The sequence below is a fragment of the Thermobia domestica genome, chromosome 3, assembly GCF_964235325.1.
Source record: "Thermobia domestica chromosome 3, izTheDome1.hap1.1, whole genome shotgun sequence".
NCBI classification, from domain to species: Eukaryota; Metazoa; Arthropoda; class Insecta; order Zygentoma; family Lepismatidae; genus Thermobia; species Thermobia domestica.
This window is the reverse complement of record NC_137456.1, coordinates 284,398,655-284,424,261: the sequence shown is the minus strand read 5'-3', so window position 1 is coordinate 284,424,261 and position 25,607 is coordinate 284,398,655. Positions and strand designations below refer to the sequence as shown.

Here is a 25,607-nt window from a genome sequence, read left to right as displayed (position 1 = left end):
GGTGAATCAGGTGTAAATAAATCAAGTGTTTACCGCATTTTAATACAAGCAAAGTGGAATCCTACATTCCAGGCTGTTTTACGCAATCAATGAGAACAATTCGGCTAGGCTATTCCAATTTTGTGCATGGATTTACAATAATGAACAGTTGATTGATTTGATTATTTGGTCTAATGAAGCGACTTTTAAATTGAATGGAACTACCAATCGCCATAACTGTGTGCGCTGGACAAGAGATAATCTCCATGTTATAAAATAATGTGCTGTTAAACTTCCTGAGTTATAAGTGTGGTGTGGTATGTCTTTCACAGAACTTGTAGGGCAGTCGGGCATTCTTAAAAGAGCAGTGACAGGTGTAGAGGACTCTAACATGTTTCAGGAAAAAAATGTGCCAGCTGTTCATCAACTGTACGCACCGCCACCTTACCATCGAGACGTGCAGCAATTCCTTTAAAAAGTTTGTTGAGAGGTGGATAGGCGTAAGTGTCGGATATCCGCTCAGATCTCCCAATCTAACGCCGTTAGACTTCTTTTTGTGGGAAACCCCGAATAACACTGTTTACGCCACAAAAATCACGTGTGTTGCATGCTATGAGAGAGGAGATTGATGCTGCCTTTGAATAAATGCTGATGATGTGTTGATGTAAATGGAGGGCATTTTAAAAACATTTCACATTAAAGCATCATCAGTAATGTTTTAACATCTTTGTGACTTAAAACATCATATTTTGTTTATTTGGTTTGAGTTATTAAAGTTTAAATAATGTAAACCTTTTTAAATTTATAACAAAGAATTTAATAATATTTAATAGATTTGTTATATTCATCTTCATTATATCTTAATCAACAAGACAATAAAGTGATGTATTTTAGTTTGATGAGCATAAGAATTTAGAAAGTTCGGCTAATTTAATTTAATGAAAGTTATACGAGTACATCATTATTTCGAAAATATAACTTTAGAATTTTGACCATCTTTGTTTAAGCCATTATTAACTAAAGAATTTGTACTTTCTGATAAGTTTACAATTGACTTATAATTCTCTATTATTAGTGGTGGTCTCGCGTAGCGTAGTCGCTAACGCTTTCGCCTTTGATGCGAGCAGTCTAGGGTTCGATTCCCGGTGGGGCATTCGATCGAAAAAGTGTAAAAATTTTTTAAGGCCTGTCATCCTGCATGAGGTTTCCTGAGTTTTCCTATTCACACCAGGCAAATGCCGGAGTGGTACCTAACATATCATATAGGTACAGTCATGTCCAAAATTATTGTCGCATATCTATAACTGTCTTCTTGTAAGAATATAATTTAATAATGATTTTGCAGGGTACTTTTAATACTATACTATGTGTATAATTGGGAAATGTATATTTATGGTAAATTTCATAGGAAAAGAATTATAAATACTAAAATTAGAATGAGTAAAACAAAATGTTACTAAATGGACAAAAAAGTTTTATTTTCGTTTTATTGTTCTTATTTACTGTTCTTTTGACATGAAATTTGGTACATACATGTCTTTGCCGATTAACTGACATTATAAGAAATACCGGGCGAAATCATTATCAAATTATATTCCTACAACAACATATTTATAGACATGCGACAATAATTTTGGACATGAGTGTACCAGGTCGCTTCCTTCCCTTTCACCGGTTAGTGTGCTCGCCGAGGGACGACATCCCTCATTCATGACGGGTTAAATGGTCATAGATGCCGAAAACTCAGTAAACTAAATCCTATATTATTATTATTATTATTATTATTATTATTATTATTATTATTATTATTATTATTATTATTATTATTATTATTATTATTATTATTATTATTATTATTATTATTGTGGCCTATTGTTTCAGGTTCTATATTATGTAATATTTTATAAGTGCTGTATTTTGGCTTATAAAATGTTTTGCAGAACTTCTAACAAATTTACTGTTATTATTTTAAGGCGAGTCCTTGTATACCATTGTAGTTAAAGTTCAAACCGTCCAGACAGGGAACACTTATCAGTCCCTGTCCCTAATTCTCTTTCTGATATGAATGCTTCGCTGAAAAACTGTAACCTAACTATGATAACATTTATTCATGTGTCAAAGAGGTTAGTTTAGGTCAATGATAAGACGTGCAACGCAGTCATCACTGAAGATAAGAACGAGGAATAATTCATTATGCGCTTTTATTGTGACATAAATACCAAACTAAACCACAAGCACAATATAAACTATATATATATATATATATATATATATATATATATATATATATATATATATATATATATATATATATACAGATGGTGATCAGAAAAATGGAAACACCTGTAGTTGGCAACACGTCAGATGTATGGGTTGGCAGTGGCGCCACAACACCACTGCCAACCCATACATCTGGGCAGTGGTGTCGTGGCGCCCGCAGCGCCGGACCGCTGGTGGTGGTGTGTTAGGTCGGTCTCCATACTACGTCAGGCGCAGTGGAACAGCAGTGTCCAGTGGCTGCAGCAGACGGAGGTAGTGTAAAATGGGAGACCTCTCAGATTTTCAAAGAGGGCAAATTGTTGGTGCGCGGTTATGTGGAGTGAGTGTGACGGCTGTGGCTACTGTGTTAGGTGTGTCGCGTGGGACAGTGTCGAAGGTGATGACGGCCTACACAACACACCGGAAAACCACATCGGGGAAGCGGAACAGTGGGCGGAAGAAAATCATGAGTGACAGGTCACGCCGGGTATTAAAGCGCATTGTCACGCAGAACCATCGTGCCACTGCGGAGCAAGTGACGGAGGAACTCAATCAGCACCTCCCCCACCCTGTTTCGACAATCACAGTCCGCCGCGAATTACATGACTTGAACTTACGGGGTCGTGTTGCACGGGCCAAACCGCTCATCAGGGACCATAACGCTTTCGCACGCCGTAAATGGTGCCGCGACCATGCAACTTGGATCGTTGAGGACTGGAAACGTGTGATATGATCGGGTGAGTCATCCTTCACCCTATTCCCAACCACGGGCCGTGTTTATGTGCGGAGAACGCCCAAAGAAGCTTATGATCTGCAGTGTCTCCGCCCAACTGTGAAACATGGCGGCGGCTCGGTGATGCTGTGAGCCGCAATATCATGGTTTTCATTGGGTCCTGTGGTCACACTTAGCGGACGAATCACTGCCAACGATTATGTCGCAATTTTAGGAGACCACTTGCATCCTATGGTCCGGATGTTGTTCCCGGACAATGACGCTATCTTCCAGGATGATAATGCACCCATTCACACAGCTGGCGTTGTTGCAGCGTGGTTTGAGGAACATCGGGATGAAGTTCAACACCTCCCCTGGCCCGCCCAATCCCCAGATCTAACATAATTGAACATCTGTGGTCCGTCTTGGAAACACGACTCCGGCGATTATTTCCACTTCCATCCTCTCTCACAGAACTGGCCAATGACCTGCACGAGGAATGGTGTAAAATTCCACTTGCTACCATTCACGACCTCTATGCCTCCATCCCACGTCGCATCAAGGCTGTTCTGAAGGCGAAAGGTGGCCGACACCATATTAATCTGGAAAGTTGCAATTTCGTTCAGGTGTTTCCATTTTTCTGTTCACCATCTGTATATATAGGGTGTCTCAAAAGTACCTTGACATACGATAACTCTGTTATTATCAGAGTTACAACAAAATGTAAAGGGGAAACCGTTTCCAAATATGATGTATATGATGTTTCCAAACTAAAGTGAAGGAATTTTTAAAATCGGACATTTACCTGGACCCATAACATAAGTGCATGAAGTTATTATCTTTTACACTACGTGTCGATGGCCAGTCCCCATTCACAAAATTTATCCACTCCCGGTAAATGGCAACGTTGCATTTTCATTTAATAGGGCACATAGAGAGTGTACAGCCCAAACGCCTTGTCTGATTTTAAAAAGTCCTTGTAACGTTTGTTGTAACTTTGATAACAGAGTTACCCTGTGTCAGGGGATTTTTGAGACACTGTGTATATATAAACAATTATTGAATTTTTTTAGACCACCAATATCCATATCTTTACAGGCTGGACACTAAATAGAAGGCAATCGCTGACTCGAATCAACTAGGTGAAGAAATTCTTGACTAATTAATCAAATTCGGATTTTTGGTTGGCAGTGTTATAATTTTATAATATTTACATGTGAATTTGCTACTTTTCTAAATATCCAGTCCTCTTAACACAACAAATTATTTCACTAAAATATAATTCTATCATTCTTTTAAAAGGAAAATGCTATCTTAAGTTTAAATAATCATGAGATAAATTAGGTTAGTTAAAAATGTCCACATAATCACTGTGATATTTCTTTGACAGTAATAGTTGGGAATACTATCAAATAGTAGTCCATAGTAACACAGAAAATTTCCGTTTAACGTCTAAGATTATGCCTTTACGACTAAGGGAGACAGATGATTAAGGCAAATAAATGATGGTGGAGGAATTGGTGGAATGAGAATGCGGGAGAAAACAAGAAAACCTACGGACGCGATGTTGTCAACCACACACTTATTTGACAGGGTATCGAACCAGAGACCCCACTCATCAGAGGTGAGTGCTCTCCAATAAGCTTCAGTGCTTCCCTCCATCATAGTAGCATAGATCCCCGCAATGTTTAACGGTATTAAATACACATCCTGGATATTTTTTCTTTTTGGGGCATTTGCCATACACAAAGAAAGGCCTGCTGTTAAAAACAGAGAAAAAGTTAGGCCTACTCACTGGATCATATTATTCTGTTCCAATCATCAGCAGTTCATGTTTTGTTTTCGTCATAATGTTATTAACGTTAAAGCTAGTGTTACCCATGAGATAAGAAGTGTTTTGTCCCGCCTCAATTTTCGTCTTGAAAACGAGTCAAGACGAGATGAGACGTTTTCGAAATAAGACAAGAAGTTTCACGAGTCTCGTGCGATGATGCCAACCTTGAACTCTATGTAACGTTCTAAAAAATAAACACTATCTTCTTTCATAACCCTATATTCAACTCAGAAGTGATAATTGATTTTAACGTTGGTCATTAAAGAATAAAAACTGTAGTAGATAGTGAGAAGCAGTTTTCTGCAATAAATTAAACATCCCATTTCCATTGTAATCTCTCCACTAAAACCGGAAGTAGTAGAAATATACTATCATTTCCGATTTCAATATGAAAATATTACACCGTACAAGCCTTCTAAGTGACACAGCTTCATATTTCTATTAGCAACAAGTGGATATAATCACTTGGCAGCGCAACAAGTGGATATAGTCACTTTCGTAATAGTTACGAATTCCATTACTTCGCAGTGCTTCACTGAATCATGCTTGAAGTTTTTGTGTTAAATGAGGGAGAGGATGAGTGCAAAAAAACTTCTAAAAAAGAGGAGATGATTCATAAAACAGAAACGCGATTTATCAAAACGAGAAATATACACAGCAAAAAATGAGATGTTGAAATAACACAAAATGACTACCACTTTAGCGTGTTACTTGTGTGTCAATTCAACACCAGCCACATCGCCTTCAGAGCATATCAGAAATAACTAGTTACTACCTGAGAGAATTTGCATTGGTATTTATGGTTTAATATGAGCAAAGCTTTGCGATACATATTTCGCATTTATGGCAAGTAACTAATAACATTTTATGTTTTCTGTAATCGGTCACAATAATATTGCTGTAAACCTTTGAATCATCTGACAACAGTTACACAGATAGCTGTTTGCATCTGTTTTCTTTATTTGTTATTCTTGTGTCTTAGCATATATGAACATAAGATAGCAGAACTTTTGCCTATGTAACTGTTGTCAGACGATTCACAGGCTTACAACAATATTATTGTGACCAATTACAGAAAACAGAACATTATTCGTTACTTGGCATAAATACCAAAGATATTTCGCAAAGCTTTGCTCATATTAAACGATAAATACCAATGCAAATTCTCTCAGGTAGTAACGAGTTATTTCTGAATGCTTGGATGGCGATGTATTGGTGCTGAATTAACACACAAGTAACACGTTAAAGTGATAGTCATTTTGTGTTGTTTCAACACTTCATTTTTTACAGTATAGAATTAAATTACTGGTATATAAAAATGAATCAGAATTATTTTCACGGGGACAGGTAGAGTGTTCTATAAATTGCGTACAAGTACTTCTGTATTTGTTTTTAATCTTGGTAAAGAAAAGACAAGAATAAAGCATCACTGTATTATTTTATTCCAAGTACGTGTGAAGAACTGCGTAGTATTTTTGTTCTTAGTTCCGTAAGTGAAATGAGACATGTTTATTTATTAATATAAAGAATAGGTTGTTCTTTATTAAAAATATACTTACCGCTAATTATCTAATTGTGAACGTTTCGGCAAAGTGTTATTGCCTTCTTCAACACATATTCTTTAAAAAAAACTACCGTTATCAGTGGAACTTGATACGTTATCTGTGGATATTGATTATCTTCTTCCGAAAACCATTACTTTTATTAGGATTTTTATAATTGCTTATTCAATAATGTGTGTAAGTCACTATGTTTGTAACTTGGTACCTCTTGAACCACCTGACTGATCTCGATCAAATTTTCAATATAGATGAGACCTGGATGGCTTTTATAATTTCACTTTGACCGTGCAGCTTAGGGGAGGGGGATGGGGAAATATTTAAAAAATATCGAAAATGACAGATATTAGTGTCGAATCCATACTTTTCGGGGCCGCTGAGACGAACAGTGACACATCCCGATGCAGTTTAAATGCGAATTCAACCTTTTATGTCCAAAATGAAACGTATTCTCCCCATGCGAAGAACGGGGTTTCTGCTAGTATAAAATAAAGATTACCTTTTTCCAGTGTGTATTACTTATTTGTATCTTAATAATTCAACTTCACTGCTGAAGTCTTCATCATGAACACACTAACTGAGGAGTTTGATTTTTTTAAATTTCTTTTGAGTTTAGCGTCTATTTCAGCAACGAGGCAATATCGAACGTGGACCTAATGCTTAACATGCGATCCAAACCATATGAGCCCCTGCCAGTAATCGAACCCGGATCTCAAATGCCAAAGGCGCGTACACTAACCACTTAGCCATGAGGAAGCTCAACTGAGGAGCTTCTAATCAAGTTGCTGGTAGTGCTTTTAGCAGGAGTTAAGATTATGGTCTACATAACTAAAGAATGAAGAAATGGGAAATGAAATATACTTAGCAGCTTGATTAGAAGCTTCTAGTTAGTGTGCCCCACACAAATAAATAACACGCAATTGATAAAAGAAAATTTTATTTTATATTATTTTATATACATCGTTGCTTTTTTTTTTTACTTCTAGACTCCTTCTTATATTTTCTCTTGTTCCTAAATATTTGATTTCATGAGCACTAATCAGTATCTTACGTAGTTTATTAGCAATGATTAAAGAAACATTGCTTCTCAGTCTCAAATGAAGGAAATAATTCTTTTTGTCGAACTGTTTACAATTAGATAATTTTAGATAAGTACTTAAACATATATTAAATATATATCCTAGTAAATCAAGTAGCTAATATGCTAGTGTTTGATTGATATTTAGCAAGACCAGTGTAAAAGTTTTGTTGTTTTCTAAGTTCTAATTTAGTTGTCCATAAAGTAGGATTCGAATCACTACTCGGGTTTATATACATGAAAAATAAAAATTATAAAAATAAAAAAAATCACTTTGAAACACGTTGAACAGAAATGGCTTATATACGCTTGATAAATAAATGGATATTAAAATCAAAACTAGAGAACGTATCCTTGAAATCAGTAAGTATAAAATATAGGGAAAGAAAATACTTTGAAGTATGTAGTTTTTAAACATTCAATTGAAACTCCAGATTGTCAAGTCTGTCCATGCGTGCTCATATGTTTTTGTTATTGCGACCTTCTGCTTCTACAAAGCACCATCCGATATTCTTGAAGTATATTATCAAAGTTCTTTAATTTACTTTTCATCGTGATACGCAATTGAGACTTCGTTGAGCGGAAAACAGTGGCTTAGTGACAGAATGTTTACATGTGGTGTTATTCTTCCCTGTTTCGGTTTCTAGACCTGTCAAATGATAGTAGACAATTTGAGTACACGTATTGTCTTGGAGTTCTCTTGTTTCTTTCCACTTGCTTCTATCAATGCTTTCATTGTCATAGACCTATATTTGTTATCCTCCTTTTAGTTTACGAGGCATGAGAGGGAAACATTTCAGTTGAAATTCTCTATTTGAGCCGAAAATACGAATCTCGTGTACGTTGTATAAATATTTGTTCAACACCTAGAATTATTTTAAATGAGTTATCGTACCTTGCAAAATTTTGTGATACATGATGTCAAATTAATGTCGAATGATTACCTATTCATTTAAAAGTTGTTTTGGCGAGATTTTTTCCAACTACTTTTCAAAGAATTTTAATTTATATTCTGGGATTCTTTTTTAGTGAGAGGGGACTCAAGGAAATGAAATTTTGCACTGAAAACAGCATCTGATCCAACGTTTTGGTGAGCACCATGTATTAATTTCTTATATCCTTGTAATGTTACGTATGATTTATTAGGAGAGTAGCTCATTACTTGTTTCTTCCAAAATATACAAACACAATGATGTTATACAGTGTGGAAACTGAATTGACGTTTGATCAACCAATGAGTGCATGTTTCCAAACTCTCAGTGAGAAAGCCAGTTTTCAGCGGCCAATTGTTGCGTGTTCATAAGGTATTTTTTCAGTAATAACATACAATATGTTATAACACCATTTCCGTGTGTGCGTTATTAATAATGCAATTCCTTGTTATAAACGGTGGTTGTTTGGTTCGGATGTACACATGACAAGCAAACAAATATAAAGGTTTCTTAGGTTTGTTGGCGTAGGTACGTCATTTATAACCACATCCATACTTCTAAGAGGATCGAATTTAAGACACAGTAAACCGGAGGCTTCTGTTTTACAATTTGTGTTTATCCTGAGCCTAATGTAACCTCACACAAGAAACAAATTACGTGTCAAGTGTTATACAACCAATTCTTGAAATATAAATACTGAGGGTCCAGTTATTGAACACTCATCTCTGATGCTAAGGACCTTTGATTAGATTCAAACCCACTTAAGCTTATGGTGGAAACGTGTTTTTGGATTTTCTCGGCGTTCTCCCATTTCTTTCCATTGCTATTTCTATCGAATTGAGCACAGTACGTGTAACTGTAACCAACAAACAAATGTTAAGATACTATTATATTGAGCAAGTGCAGAAAACAGTTAATGTTTATGAAATATATCTTCAGTGACATAGAGCTCCTCGAAAATCAAGACATCTGGAAAATTATAGTTATTTTCTAGTAAATCAAATATATAAATTTATAATATGATAAAATTCATTACCTCAAATGCATAAGTAATCACACAAATATAAGAACAAATAAAACGTGCACACAGATTTTAAATATACATTCACAGATAATTTTAGACCAAAAGTCGGTAGAATTCCGGTGACAATCCATAAATAAATAGTCTCCTTACATTTCAATAAAATTACCATATTATGATTTTGATTTGTTTTATAATATTTGTGTAATGTCACAGAGTCGAAACCAAGGAGTGCAACTATTCTCCAGTAATTTAAAACAAAGTTACGATTGCCTTATTTTTGGCAAATTGAAGGTAAAATAAATTACGAGGTGTATTTACTTACACGTTGTCTTGATACTTATATTAATTGGTAAGTGTATTAATAAATATCCATAAATTTATATATAATTTTAATTTAATATTTCTTTAATATTCAATATCATAATGCTTCACATACATAAGATTCACAAATTCACATACGAAGTACAGATACTGTAGATTAAGTGTAAACCGAATTCCATAATGGAAGCATTGGACAAATGTAAAAATAAAGGTATAAATTCTGAAGTGGAGGAAGAAGATAACACTACTTAACACTCGAAATAACAACTTCATAACAGTTCTGTGAAACATCGCAAATACTCTGAAGACACAGTGCATTTGAAAATACGATAAATGGGCATGGTTATCAGATAGATAAGAAATATAAATCTCAGATATAATCCATTTGCACAACAATACTTAACAGATTCATTGTTGTAGCACATGCTTACACTAGTATTAGCTATAAACACTTCTGCAATGGTTGTGGGTCAAATGATAGTCTACACTGCCTGTTCAGTAATGATTGGTGAAATCACTGTCTTAACCAATGCCTCCTAGGTATATCGCATTGACAATTGCTGTGTATGCTGTGCTGTGCAATTGGTATATGTTCCATATATATGAAATTTTCACGTTTTATATACACACATATATATAAATTTGAGGTAACATAGATATCTGCTCTACGTGAAGACAAATTCTATGTTTTAATTTCATCGTTTTCATATAAGTGAATATTGTCTACATTCAATTGAATGAGTTTCAACATTCAATTAGAATCATTGCATTATATGATGAAAATGTAATGTTATCTGCTACTAAACTTCGTTGCAATTTAATAATATACCTAGGTATATACAGTATATAAGAGAGAAAAGTATATTGGAATAACAAGAGTGAATATGTTGTCATATGCTTATTTTCTATACACTGATATTCTACGACACTATCAAACAAAAAATAATATGTTAATTTAAAATTTACAGAATACACACAATACTAAGAAAGTAGGAACATAAATCTAAATTTTTATTAGCATACAATATTTGCTATAGCCTATACATTATTAGTATGTACTATCAATATTTATTATAGAAATGTGGTTAATTTGTTATTATAACTACCCAAAGTTTTGGACTTGTAAAATTCTTAAAATAAATTAAGTATACATAAAATACTTGATCAATTGTATAAACAAATTTATCAAAAACTTCTTGATAACCTACACACGTTACAAAAATGTGGGAAACTCTTTTAACATGGGTATACCTTCACTATAGAAAATAATTCATAGTGTGCTTCTCTTAATAATATTTCATAATCCAATATGTTAAACTAGTACATAAGTAAGTAACGAAAACTGGAGTCAGTATTGAATCAACCAACTCTGGTACTTTTTCTTCAAGCAAAATCTAAATATTCGGCTACAGTTTGAAGTTGTTTCTTATTTTCTTACATATTATTAACTAAAGACATATTTCTCAATCTACAAATACGTAATTCACTATCTAATAATTAACAATTAGAAATATTATTATATTAACATGCATAGATTATTTACAGTACAAAAGAATTATAATGAAATTTAACATATATAGCAAGTAATATTGTTATTTAGATGGGCAAAACTGTACTTATTAAGAAATATTAAATAATGAATTAAAATTAAACCCTTGGTGTGTCATTTTGTCATTTTAGAAGCAATATGGTCAGGTAATATTTCTTAACAGTTCTTGATAACACCGATATTTAGCCTTGATGAAAATGTATTACAACTCTAACAAGATCATATTTTGTACTAAATTAAATGATGTATTTAATTTCACAGTTTGCTATTAGAGTTGAGCATATATGTGAAAAGATGAAAATTTTAACTAAATATCCTAATTTCACTAGATCGATTTTTACCTTTTGCATAGTTTGGAATTGTTAAACCATATGATAGGATTTTTGACTCTATGATTTGGCTTTTGATATAAACGCGACCATTGTTCATGGTTTGATATTATACTACTCATGGAATTTTCAATTTAACAAACAAACCTTCAATTTGCTTGCTTGAAGGTTCTTCTAAGTCCTAAGGTAATTTCTCCTAAGTTAATACAAGATTAATAACTGTTTCCTTAAAATTATATGTTAGTTAGTTAACTTAGTGGGTTCAACGACATTGGTATTTAATTAGTTTGCACTCGAAAATATTTTATGATACATATAAAGTATAGGCTTCGTGCATTTCATAGTAGAATCACAAAATTTTCAGTTGATCAAGCAGCATGGGCCTACTGGGAGCTACTATTATTTATTACGGGTACTGAATTCTTGTCTACGTAGCTAGAGTTAATGGTAATGGGTGACGATGCACTGATCATACATCACCCAATTAAATCTTATCAGGCTAACTTTTGCCTTCGCGGGCTGTAATATAAGAAACTAAGATAGGCTTTAGAGCTGTGATTTTTTCAATATCATATTTTGTCACTAAATACAGGAGAAACTAAATTTATTCATACTCAAGTAAATATTATTAGAAGATCTCAACATTTACTGAGTACTTTTCAAATATCACAACACAATAAAATTAGATAGTGTGTCGCCATATTCTAAATATTCTTCCAAAGACACACTAACGCTGATTGATAAGATTATATAAATACATTTCAAAAACTTGTTAGGTCTAATAATGTTTTAATAAGAGAATTTTAAAGAAACTATCCACTCAATTACTGATTGAGAGCAACGTTGCAAATTATTATTACCCACTGTAGCAAATTTAGTATCTTTTCAAAGTGTGAATAACTTGTATTTCACTATTTCACGCGAATTTTATGTTTTTGCCAAATATTGTTTAGAAATGTTTGCAAATTATATAATTAAGGAAATGTTAAAAGTTATCAAGCTCTCACCAATATATGATCCATGAAACTCTGGAGAAGATCACTTTCTTGAATAAAAGTTGGTCTTGATGCTAGATACCTTCTTTTTGTACGTTCGATTATCAGAATCTCCAATTCAGCGTCAGTGAGACTCAATAAGACGGTAAATTTTCTTAGTGATAACTTTAAAGCTTCATAGACACGTTGTTAAAATATTGATTATGAGTAGTCTTTACAATACATCGATATACTGACGAATGGACAGCACAAGCCTTAGAAAGAAAATTTAGAGTAAATAGCAATGTTTTTACTTGAAAACTGGTAAACATTATGAAGCATGTAAACAGCAAATGTGTTTGAAATTACCAGCAATTCTGTGAATGTAATAAATCAGCTTTCTCTGACAAAACAAGTGTTTTCTTACTGGCTTCAACTCCTGGAACAAAAGTATGAAGTGGATACAAAGGCGTTTTGTTACTCATACTCACTCTAAATTTCTCTTTTCTGTCATATCTGTTCGTAACAATCTGTTGTTCATCTAACATGCTTTCAATATTTCTTTTTAACATTTTCAGAAACTCTCCGTTTCTTGGATAAACTCCTTTCGCAGCCGAATACAAGATACTTGGTATCTTAGATAATTCATTACTTATAAATTTACCTTCTACCACTTGGTATGTGTTAAAAGCATTAAAATCTAATCCGGTCACTGGTATGTCACATATGTCAGCTGTCTCTCTTAATACTTGCTCAAATGCTGCTATAATATTTAGTGCATACCCTCTTGCTTCTGATATAGATATAGATTGATCTACTTGAAAAGAATATTTTTGTCCTGAAAATTTCCTAATAAATAAATCAAGTAACATTATGGTACCACATAAATCGGTAGCTATGTTAACTTCTGAAATAGAATACTTGGTACCAGTATTTGATGATTTCTCACGTAATGCAATACTAGAACCAAAGATTCTCTGCAAAGACTCTTTCACCAACACAAAAAAATTAGTTAACCATGGTAATGATCTCGCACCATCGTTTGTTGCTACTCCTAGTTGATCACTTACATCATTAGTAAGAGGTTTATTTGGTAAGTGATGCTTGTTATGATCTTCATATTGACTAAGGTGTCCATGTGCTACACTTTTGTCTCTGTCATTAACAACTTGTGTTTGGTTAGAGCTACCCAATAAGTGATTATTATCTAACTTTTTTGGTGATGCTATCTTTATAGTGCTATTTATGTTGTTTTTCATACTTTTGACTGCAGAAGAGTTAGAATATAAAATTACTTTACGCTCTGCTTGTTGTGTAGAACGTTTGTTGCGAACAGAATTGTATTCATTAACCTTCCAAATCCCTTCTTTGTCATCACCGCATGACCCTTGAGGGCGACTTGATGGAACCCAAGTAAACACATGTCTCCTGTCATTTTCATGTTCTAGATAAGAGTATAAATACTCATTAAAATTACTATTTGTAATGTAAATGTAATCATCATGTTGTTGAATCTTCCACATGGCTTGTTTATCATTACCACATATACCCGCAGGGTGGCTTCTGTTCGATGGTACATAAGTAAATATTTGTCTCCTATCTTTATTATACAAGTTATAACTAGCATATAAATATTCATTAAAATAAGCATTTGTAATGCAAGCGTAATCACCATATGTTTGTATCTTCCACAAACCTTGTCGATCATTGCTGCATGATCCTGGAGGATTACTTGTGCTCGATGGAACCCATGTAAAAACATTTCGCCTGTCTTTATCATGTAAATCATGAGAAGAGTACAAGTATTCATTACAAAAAATATTAGTAATGCAAACATAGTTACCATGAGGTTGAAGTATCCATCTACCTTGCACGTCATTACTACATGAGCCTGAAATTACACTTGATGGAACCCAGGTGAAAACATTCCTTCTGTATTTATCATGCAAATGTTTGGAACCGTACAAGAATTCATTAAAATTAATATTTATTATGCAAATATCATCACCATAGAGTTGAATCCTCCACAACCCTTGCTTGTCATTACCGCATAAGCCTGGATGATAGCTCTTTCCCGAAGGAATCCAACTAAATACTTGCCTACTATCTTGATCTTGCAAATATTCAGAAGCATATAAATATTCCTTAAAATTAACATTTGTAATGCAAATGTAGTCCCCAAAGCGTTGAATCTTCCAAGAACTTAGTTCATCATTACCACATGAACCCGGAGGACTATTTTCGCTTGATTCGACCCAAGTAAACACATTTCTTCTCTGTGGATCATGCAAAATGTTAGATGCATACAAGAACTCATTCGTGTTAGTATTTGTAATACACACTTTTGATGCAAACACTATATTTTTCAATGATTTTGGTAATTTATTTCTGATATCTTCAAGATGAGATTTGTGTTCTACATTGCATATTGGTCCCATTTCTTTATTTAGGTCATCTGGGAACAATTCTTTATTTATGATCTCACCTCTTTGACTATTGTTGCATAGCTCTGTAAATTTCCTTACGCAATAAGCAAAATTTAACATTGTGTTATCATGAAAGTAGTTTGCTTCAATCGTTCTGCTTTTATTTAACAAAAAATAGATGACACTCAGTCTGTCACATTGAACAGCAACACACAAGGGCGTTTCTCCATTTTTGTCTTTTGCGTTGATATTAGCCCCTTTCTTAACAAGAAGTTTTACTATATCTATATCACTAACGCAAGAAGCCCAATGTAGCAAACTCCAACCATTGGCATCACCATCATCAACACTTACTCCTTTCCCCAGAAGAAATTCCAAAATAAATTTACTGTTGTTCGCAGCAGCAACATGCACAGGCTTTTTACCAGAATGGTCTCGTATATTAATATTAGCACCTTTATCAACTAGAAACGTAGCAGTTTTAAGGTGATCTCCCAACGCAGTGTAATGCAGTGGTGTCCAGTTCTTATTTGCAAATGCATTAACACTAACGTTCTTTGTAAGTAAAAACTCTATAACATCTTTGCTACCACCTTCAGCCGCAGTATGGATAGGTTGTCTGCCATCAGACTTATCCACAGCATTGATATTGGCTCCTCTGTTAACGAGCAATGTAACAACGTCTAAATGATTTTTCCAGGCAGCATAATGTAATGGTGTCCAGCGATTTTCAGTAGTAACATCATTAACGTTTACACCTCGGCTAAGAAAAAAATCTACTATATTTGTATTTCCTTCTGAAGCAGCTATATGAATAGGTTTTCTCCCATCACTGAAAGCTTCTACAACATTGACATCAGCCCCTTTATCAACTAGAAGCTTAGCAATTTCTAAATGACCTCCCCACACAGCATAGAACAATGGCGTCCACCTATCTCTTCCTTTAGCTTCAAGACTTGCTCCTTTACAAATGCACTCACTAACCATGTCTAACTTATCCTGCTGTACTGCATTAAGCAAATTCAGATCAAATATTGCTTTTTGCAAAAACTTTTTAGCATCGCTGTAGTTATTTTCGTTTTGCAAATTTTGTGATGTTCTACAGTTAACATCTAGAGAATTAATATCAGCCCCTTTTTCTATTAGGTATTTAACTATATTCAATTTATTACTAGCAGCAGCTTTGTCTACAGCAGTCCAGCCATCACGGTTTGTAGTATCAACATCAGCTCCTTCATTAACAAGATACTCTACAACATTTAAGTGTCCATTTTCTGCGGCAAGGTGAAGAGGTGTATTACCGTTCTCATCTTTAGCTTCTAAGCTAGCTCCTCTACTTATATAATCTTTCACCAAATCAAGGTTTCCTTTCTCTACAGCATTTACTAAATCTGACTGGAGTTTACGGGCTTCTTGTAAATAATATACAATATTGCTATTCGTAGATGCCAAAGTTAGAAGATTTTTACCTTCTTTGTCTTTAGCATTCAAACTTGCTCCCTTACGCACCCATTCCTTAACCAAATCAAGATTGCCTTGTTTTATAGCATTTATTAGATGTTGATTACACTGGGTTTGTTTCAAAAAGCTTTTTACATCTTTTGAGGTTGCTAAATCTAGAGCAACATCCCCATACTTGTTAGCAATCTCCAAGTCAGCTCCTTTCTCCACCAAATATTTTACTATATCAAGATTACCTTTCTCAGCGGCAAGATGCAGTGCTGAGTTACAATCATTGTTCCTAGCCTTCACATTAGCATCTTTTTCTAGAAGATATTGAACTGCATCCAATTTGTTTTTTCTAGCTGCAATGTGCAAAGCCGTATCGCCGTGGTTGTTCCTACTATTTACATTAGCCCCTTTTTGTACAAAGTATTTTGCTATTTCCAGCTTACCATTGTAAAGAACCTGATGTAGAGGACTAATTCCATCACTCGCAGTGGCACTTATATCAGCTTCCATCTCCTCCACTAAAAACCTTGCTAACCGTAAAGAATTAGTAACATGCAGAGGTGTATAAGCATATTTGTCAGTATCACTGGCGTATGCCCCATTTTTTATCAAATATTTCACAACATCTAAATTACCACTTCGAGCAGCTAAGTGCAGAATACTATCACCATCATTATTTCTAATCATTCTGGTGTGAATGTTAGCTCCAACATCTATCAAGTATTTCACTACATCTAATTTACCACTAGCAGCTGCCAGATGCAATGGATTAACATCTTGGTTGTCTCTGACACTTACATTAGCCCCATTCTCTACTAAGTATTTTACTATGTCCAAGTGACCTTCCTGAGAAGCTATATGAAGAGGAGTCCATCCATCTCCATTCGCAACATCTAAAGTGGCTCCATTTCTTATTAAATATTTTACTATACCTAAATAACCACTTAAAGCAGCTGCATGAAGAGAAGCGTTGTCATTATCGTTAATAGTGGATCGTACATCTTTTGTTATGTTCTTAGAATATAGATCATGGCCTAATTCTATGTCAGAATTGCAATGAAAATCATGTCTGTGCATGTTAAAGTCATTGGCTAAAGAACCTATCTTTTGATTTACAAGGTCATGTATATCAATAGACTCTTCCTTACCTTGTGTTAGGTAAAAAGTTGGCTCTTGGTTGGGAGGATAATCAGTTAAATCAAAACATCTTTTTGTTTCTATGGAGTAAGTATTAATATACCTATACTCAGAAGATAAATTTCCGTATTTTGGATTCCTATTTCTAAGCTCAAAAAGTTCATCGCCTGACATATTGCTAAACGTTAATTTCCTGCCATTGTCTTCTACTACTTTCAGATATAAAAAATCATTTGGGATAAGCACGTTTTTCCCAGTGACAATGTCATGTATTTGTAACCCACTAGATTCAAAAGAATACTTAAAAGTTGTACGTGGAGTTCTACTCAGGTCTTTTGGTTCACATCTTGTAAATAATTCCGTGTTATTTCTAGTTTCTATACCAGTTGTGATAGGCTTTTCATCCACTATAGTTCTAACTGCATTCAAAAATCCACCCAAGGTAGAAGTATCAGCACCCTTCTCTACAAGGTACTTAACAATATCTAAATAGCCATTTTCTGCTGCTAAAACTAAGGGAGACCTGCAACTGTTATCTTTACTCTCGAGATTTGCGTTTTGTTTTTCTACTAAATATTTTACCAGTTCTAAGTTCCCATTTGAGGCAGCTACATGCAGAGGAGTTAAGTCTTTTCTATTAACAACATGAATACTAGCTCCTTTCTCTATGAGGTATTTTACTATATCTAAAGAACTAGTTTCATGAATAGGAGTATTACCATTTGTATTTGTAACACTAAAATTTGCTCCTTGCTTTACAAGATACGTGACTACATCTATGTGACCATTATGAGCTGCTAAGCATAAAGGAGTATTACCTTCTTTGTCTTTAGCCTCGACATCTACTCCGTTTTCCTCTATTAGGTATTTTACTATGTTTAGCTTCCCAGATGAAGCAGCTGCATGGAGGGGAGTACTGTTATCTCTGTTGATTGAATTGGCATTAACACCTTGTTCCACAAGATATCTAGTTGTACTTAAATGACCACTTGAAGCAGCTAAGTGTAGAAGGGTATTACCATTCTTGTCCTTAGTTTCTAGGCCACCTCCTCTGCTAATATGTTTAATCATATCAATGCCACCTTTCTTCACAGAATTTATTAGATCTAGATCCAGTTGTGCTTGCTTCAAAAGTAGCACTATATTTTTGTCCTTAGCAGCTAAATGTAGAAGACTATTCCCATCCTTATCTTTAACTTGAAGATTAGCTCCTTCAGTAACATATTCTTTAACCATATTGATATTACTTTGTTTCACAGCATTGACAAGATTTGAATTCAGTTCCTTTTGCTTTAAAAATTCTATTGTTTCAATGTTGCCATTTTTAGTAGCTATTTCTCGCAGGTTATCACCGTTCTTATCTTTAACATTTAAGCTAGCTCCTTCATCAATATATCTTTTCACTTTACTAAAATGAGTTTGCTTTATAGCATTAAGAAGGTTAAGATTGCGTTGAACTTCTTCTAAATGCCTCACTACGTTGGTGTGGTTATGTTGTTTAGCTAGAAATATTGGTGTTTTTCCACTATCATCTTGAGAAATAACGTCCGCTCCTTCTTTAGTGAGGTATTCTACTACATTTAGTCTACCATTTTGAGCAGCTAAATGAAGGGAAGTTTTGCCGTTATTTGTTTCTTTGTTACTTGTTACGACTCTTGTGTGAATGCTGATTCCTTGCTCAAGTAGGTATTTTAGTATCTCTAGATTACCATTAGCGGCTGCCACATGTATGGGCATGTAGCCACTCTTATTAATCACTTTCAACTTAGCTCCTTGTCTTACAAGGTACTTCGCTACTTCTATAGACGAAGCAATATGTAAAGGAGTACAGTTGTCATTATTCTTAGCTTCTAAGTTAGCTCCTTTTTTAAGAAGGTATACTACTGTAGTTAACTTTCCATTAGTAGCAGCTAAATGTAACGCAGTATTACCTAAATTGTTCATGGAGTCCAAATTAGATCTTTCTATAAAATATTTCACCAAGCTTAAATGGCCTCTCAATGCAGCTAAATGCAACGGGTTATTGCCATCATTATTCTTTTCTTTGACATCAGCATGCTTTTCATCTACAAGATATCTAGCTACATTTAACCAGCCGTTTAAAGCAACAGAATGCAGCGGAACATTGCCATTTTTATCTTTCACATTCGTATCAACGTGCTTTTCATCTATAAGGTACTTGATCAAATCTAAATTTCCACCAAAGACAGCCCAATATAACACATTTCCATTCAAACTAGCACCTTTATTTAACAAGAACTTTACTATATCGAGATATCCATGTAAGGCAGCGATGTCTATGGGAGCCATTTCATTTTTATTTTTAACACTAATGCTAGCACCATGATTTGCTAGAAATTCTATTACATCTAACTTCCCATTGATGGCAGCAAGACCAAGAGGAGTATAGCCATCTCTTTGCATCACATGCAAATTAGCACCTTTAGCAGTTAAATATTCCACAATGTCTGCAGTGCATTTTTCTGCAGCCAAATGAAGTGATGTATATTCATACTGGTCCGTATTTTCAATCAGAGCTCCCTTGTTTATTAATCTTGATATGAGATATTTCTGACCTGTCACTGTTGCAAGATGCAATGGAGTTAAACCATTCTGTCCCTTAGTATTCACCTCAACACTTTCAGCTGCCAGTATTTCTAAGGCAATATCTTCTTTCCTTAGAATCACTGCCAAATGCAATGGAGTCCACCCGTCAGTGGACTTGGCATTAACGTTTATGTCCCTTTGGTCGATCAAATGCCTAGTAACCTCTAAATTACCAGCTGAGGAAGCAAAATGTAAAGCTGTCAAATTGCCTGCAGCTACAATATTTACATCAACTTTCTTATTTTTTAACAGAGTGCCAACGACATGACTGTATCCACTTGTTGATGCTAAATGCAAAGGGGTTAGTCCTACTTCAGATCTAGTATTAATATCGGTTCTGTTATCTTGTAAGAGTATATTAATAACACTACTTTGTCCAGAAGAGGCAGCTAAGTGGAGAGGAGTGAATCCACCATGACATTTTGCATTTATGTCTATTTCTTCAAATTCCATTAACTTTTTAATGGTATCTTCATATCCCATCCGAACAGCAATATGTAAAGGTGTCCAGCCTAGGTTAGTTTTCACGTTTACATTTGCGCCATTTTTTACTAAGACACTTACAAAATCATCATACCCCAACTCAGCAGCTACATGAAGTGGAGCATAACCACTATTGTCCTTTGAATTAACATCAGCTCCATATCTTATCAAAGCTAACAGAACATTAAGGTTGCCACCTTGAACAACAGCATGAATTGCTTGTCTTCCATTTTCATATTTTACATTAATATCTGCTCCTTTACTTACTAGTGTCACAATTTCACTTATAGCTATACTCTCATTTGGTTCCAGTACAGCATTATAAAGGTCTCGATGAATATCCCTAAATGTTTTTTGACTACCATCCCTAACAATACCAACTAACTCTGGGTTATCGTTGTCAAACTTCCTAAAAATAACTCGTGTTCTTTCTTGTGAATCACTTCCTATATTAAGCACTGGATTTGCCTTTCCATGTACTGTAAATGGTGTAGACCATCTGCCAACTTGATAATATGTCGTATTATCTTGAAACTGTACTGCATAGCTAACTTTTCTTCCGTCTTGCCACTTTCCAATAGGTGTCTGCACTTGTGAACCAGAAAAGTTATATCTTATTCTTCCTAGTGGCTTGTCTTCAGGAAAATCATTTAACGCTGTCAGCTGTGATTTAACAAGATTAAAGAAGCCTATTTTTTGAATAGCAAACTCTGCTATGTCTTTTCTGTCATTTTCAATAAATTCTAGTTCTTTTACTGAATGCAGCACATTAACTACTTTGTCAATTAAACCATTACGTCCAGTTAGTGAACTTTTAAACTCTTTAGAAGTTATCAAAAATGAAGAAAAGTACTGATTGTATTTCTCAACATTGCTTTCTTCGTAGTAAGCATCAGCAAGGTAAGTATACCCCTCAAGTAAAAAATTCGTCAGAGAAATGTAGTTTTCTGTTCCGTAACATAACAAAATAAGCGCAGTAAATGCTATTTTGTCGCGTGAATTTTCTGGAATGGCAAATCTTTGGTTGATGATACTATGTAAAACTGTGTGTAAACTGTTGACTGATTCTGGTGTTCTTGTTCTTTGTAAATAATTCAAAATTCCATTTTCTCCTTCAAGTTTTTCTTTAAGCTGTTCTTCAGGTAAGTCCTTCACTAAATTTCTTTGAGCCTCAAAATATTCTATGAATGTTGTTAGTTGTGAAGTCGCAGTTTCTATTTTTGATTCTTTTATAAATTCGAGTACTTGTCCGAACCCGTTTTCCATTTTGTCCTTTATTACATGAAGATTTACCTCTATTGTAGTTAAAGCTGATTGTATTGCAATAAAATTCCTATCTACCTTGCTCTCAATTCTATCTACCTTACTACTAATAATATCTATCTTGGTTTCAAGTTCTCTAACAGCATAATAAGTTTGTGTTATTACTGCCAAATTATGGCTTATAAGGTCAAAGTTCCTTTGTAGACCATAGTTTAAGATACTAAAGTGTTTCTTGTTGAGGTAGTAGTTTTGAATAGCACTAGCTAATTGAAAATTAAAGTTTCTATTCAAAGCTCTAAGATTTCTATCCGAAGCAGTAATTAAACTAATTATTCCTCTTTTCAATTCTTCGAAATTTCTATTCGAAGCATCAATTGAAGCAAGACTAATTCTTTTTAGTTCCTCTAACCTTTTACTCAAAGCTATGTCTCTCTGATTAAAATGACTCATTAGAGATGTCTGTGTCTTTGAAAGATCATTGGACTTAGGTTTAGAAACAACCTTTTGTATTGCCTCTACAATGGAAATACCGCCTGATACTATGCCAATTACTGCTGCAAGTGTACCTAAAAAGCGTTTGCTACGATGAAGTTTTACTGTACCATTGTTACTTATATGGTCACTGCTTTCCTCTACATAATTAGTGTCACTTCTGTTACTATTGTTTTCTAGTTTTAAAATATCAGGTTGTAATACCGGACCAACTTCTCTCTTTATAGCTGTATTGTTAGTTCGCTCTGATGGTTGCTGAACCGTATCCATTTTACTACTTAGCAGCTAGTCACATATAACAACTAAATGCTTACATAAAATTCTGCATATATGAACTCTTTCTAATTACAAAACATATTTTATAAGCATGATGAACTTTTCGATATAGTTTTCTTAACCTTCACAAATCTTTGAATACGATAGTTTCCATTCATTTTTGTCATTCTTAAGTTAAATATACTAACTCTATTTCGCTCTATTATTAAACTCTTTCACTTCTCTATACACTTTTAGCAATAGATTGTAGAGATTTAATACAAACATCATTTATGAAAGCTATCTAAATTCTTTTTGTGTTTCAATTACAAGTATTTGGATGTAGCTCATTATCTAGCAAATTTGCATCTTTTCCATTTCTTAAAAGTAAAGTAACTCCAATATTTATGCGTCCAGTAAAAATGTTGCATGTGAAGATGACCAATACAAACTGCTGCATATCTTTGTTGTTTGCCAGAGTGACATTAGCTCCATTAAATAAAAGTAATTGTACCACTCCTGATTGTTCCTCAAGTGCAGCTGTGGGTAAAGATATATTATTAGAAACAGTTACGAGAGTGACGTCAAATCATTTACACAAGTCAATAATAACTTTGCTTTAACACCCATCTTATTCTGAATTTTGTACATACTAACTTAAATATGAAAATTCCAAAATTTTGTGAAAACATTAAAGTTCTTTACCTTTAAAGCTGTATTTTCTTTTTCATAAATTTACATATGACAGGATAGAATTGTTTCCTACTCATCCAATAAAGCTTGACATCTTTAATGTATTATTATAACTCTATTGTCCGGGCTTTCAAAATAGCAATTCTTAGAAGTTAGGAGAAGTATAAAATACAGTTTTGATTTTAATATATGTTCGATTTAAGAATCAAATCAAAACTTTGATTTTTTTTTAAAAAAAATATAAAGTTTTTAAAAAGTAGAAAATCTAGTAAATTATTCTTCATACTGCTGTTTATAAATCTGTGATATTTTGTCTTAGAATCACGGTAGTTCGAAATACAACATACAATATGTATCTCTTAAGAATATAATAAAATATTTTTAATATGAAGAGTAAAAGAGAAACAATTAATTGGGCTTTCTTGTAGACAGTAATACTTCAAGTAATGTGGACCAAAGTATCTTAGTATCGAATGCTATAACCTTAATATGATGTATTAGGAACAAATAAGAAGAAAGTTACAAGGGATTGAAAATTTGAGTTTTTTCAAAGGGTTTTATTTCCAAAAGGTGTTTAAATAAGTATCACATCTAATCATATAATAGTTTATAATAGACGTAAAGGTCGTAATGCCGTATACGGGAATTTTACATCTCAAACCGTTCAGGATATATGATAAGCATTTGTAAAGTTTGCAATACTACTTAAAACAATGTAATGACAAGAGTTTGTTCTAATTATAATATTACCTGCTGTAACATTATAGAAATAAAGAAGTGGGAGAATTGTAACAATGAAAAGTAATGACAATTTCCCACAAACAGGGCATTTTAAGCAGTGTAGCGATTTGCACTTATGTTTTTCATAGTTCTGGAACGATTTGAGACGTCGTATTACTTTAAATAAAATTATATTCTTTAGATCTTTTAAAAATAGTCTACGAGATTAGATATGATACTTATCTAAGCATGTTTTTGAAATAAAGCCTTTCGAAACAAAATTAAATTTCCAATTCCTTGCAACTATGTTCGTTTTGATTCGAAATACACCTGATCTTGAAGCGTTTTGCACTATCCATCTCAATTTCCTTATAACTATTCCAGAGTTCTTAAAAATTTTGATGTTTGCGATATTACAGCATTCGTAGTTTATAACAATGAATAATATTTGTAAACGTGGAATTGTAAGTTTTCGTTTAACAAATGGATTTGAAATACATAATAAGGTGGTGCATTTTGAAAATTGCAACCATTTATTGGATTGGTAACAATGTTAATCTGGTATCATTGCAGAGTACACAGAAATGTCCCTTTATCAATATTTGTATCATACCAAATTTCAGCACTTTTTATCTGTTATCTGTTAAGGATGTTTCAGAATGAATGATTACTCTGTATATGGAAACATGCGAACGGAAGAGATATCTATTTTAGAATAAATGATCCACTCTATATGTGGAAACATGCGAACGAAAGTGATATCTATTTCAGAATAAATGATCCACTCTGTGTATGGAAACATGTGAACGGAAGAGATATCTAAGATAAGATACGATTTGATACTTTTTGTTCTGTTGAATGAATGAAGTAGATGTTTCTTCTAATCATTTTCACGAACGCGGGCGTCATTATCAAAGCAAATGCAAAATTACGGTCACTAAAAATAGAGTAATCCCTCAAGACCTGACTAATATTATTAATTAGTCCTAAACTTTCTGTGATATCTGCACATCCCAGTTATTCTACAATAGTGTACTGAATATTGAGCAGGACAATAGTATTCACAAAGCGGTTGATCTGATACACTAAATAAGGATGTGTGAAATGTGTGTGTCCAATGCGCAATCGAACCTCGATAACTTAATCTCTGCAACTATTACGCGAAGAGGTCTGTCAGTTGCCCAAAATAGGTTTTACAGACTAGAGTTTATTTCTGTTGGCTTGGTTTCAATACACTTAACAGTGACAGTGAGTTCACTGGACAAAATAGTTTCAAGGATCGAAGTACAGGAGGGAGTTCTTCAGTGCAACATCTAGCAATGCAGCATTGCGGTACCCAGCACACAACGACACTGCAATGCCCATGATGAAGGAATAGATAATAGAATTATCATCTTTGAAACCGTCCGTATAATAACCCATGTACTGTTGTAGCAACGCTCCAAACTCTGGCTGGTGCTCCTAGAAATTTGTGTGCTGTCTGGTGTGTAATGATAATCGTTGGTCGAATCTCGGTGGACACAAAAACC

General features: G+C 34.0%; 1 protein-coding gene across 1 annotated transcript in view; it reads right to left on the bottom strand.

The window, feature by feature from the left end:
* The window catches only part of LOC145682241 (uncharacterized), a 74,751-nt gene extending 52,071 nt beyond the window's left edge, over positions 1 to 22,680 (bottom strand). Inside the window, exons 1-3 of the mRNA XM_081753824.1 lie at positions 18,658 to 22,680; positions 12,920 to 18,588; positions 9,134 to 9,209 (exon numbers count right to left, since the gene is read on the bottom strand). Of these exons, the coding sequence (XP_081609950.1) occupies positions 9,134 to 9,209; positions 12,920 to 18,588; positions 18,658 to 22,680 (9,768 nt within the window). The remainder of the gene's footprint in view (positions 1 to 9,133; positions 9,210 to 12,919; positions 18,589 to 18,657) is intronic.
* Positions 22,681 to 25,607: the final 2,927 nt, after the last annotated feature.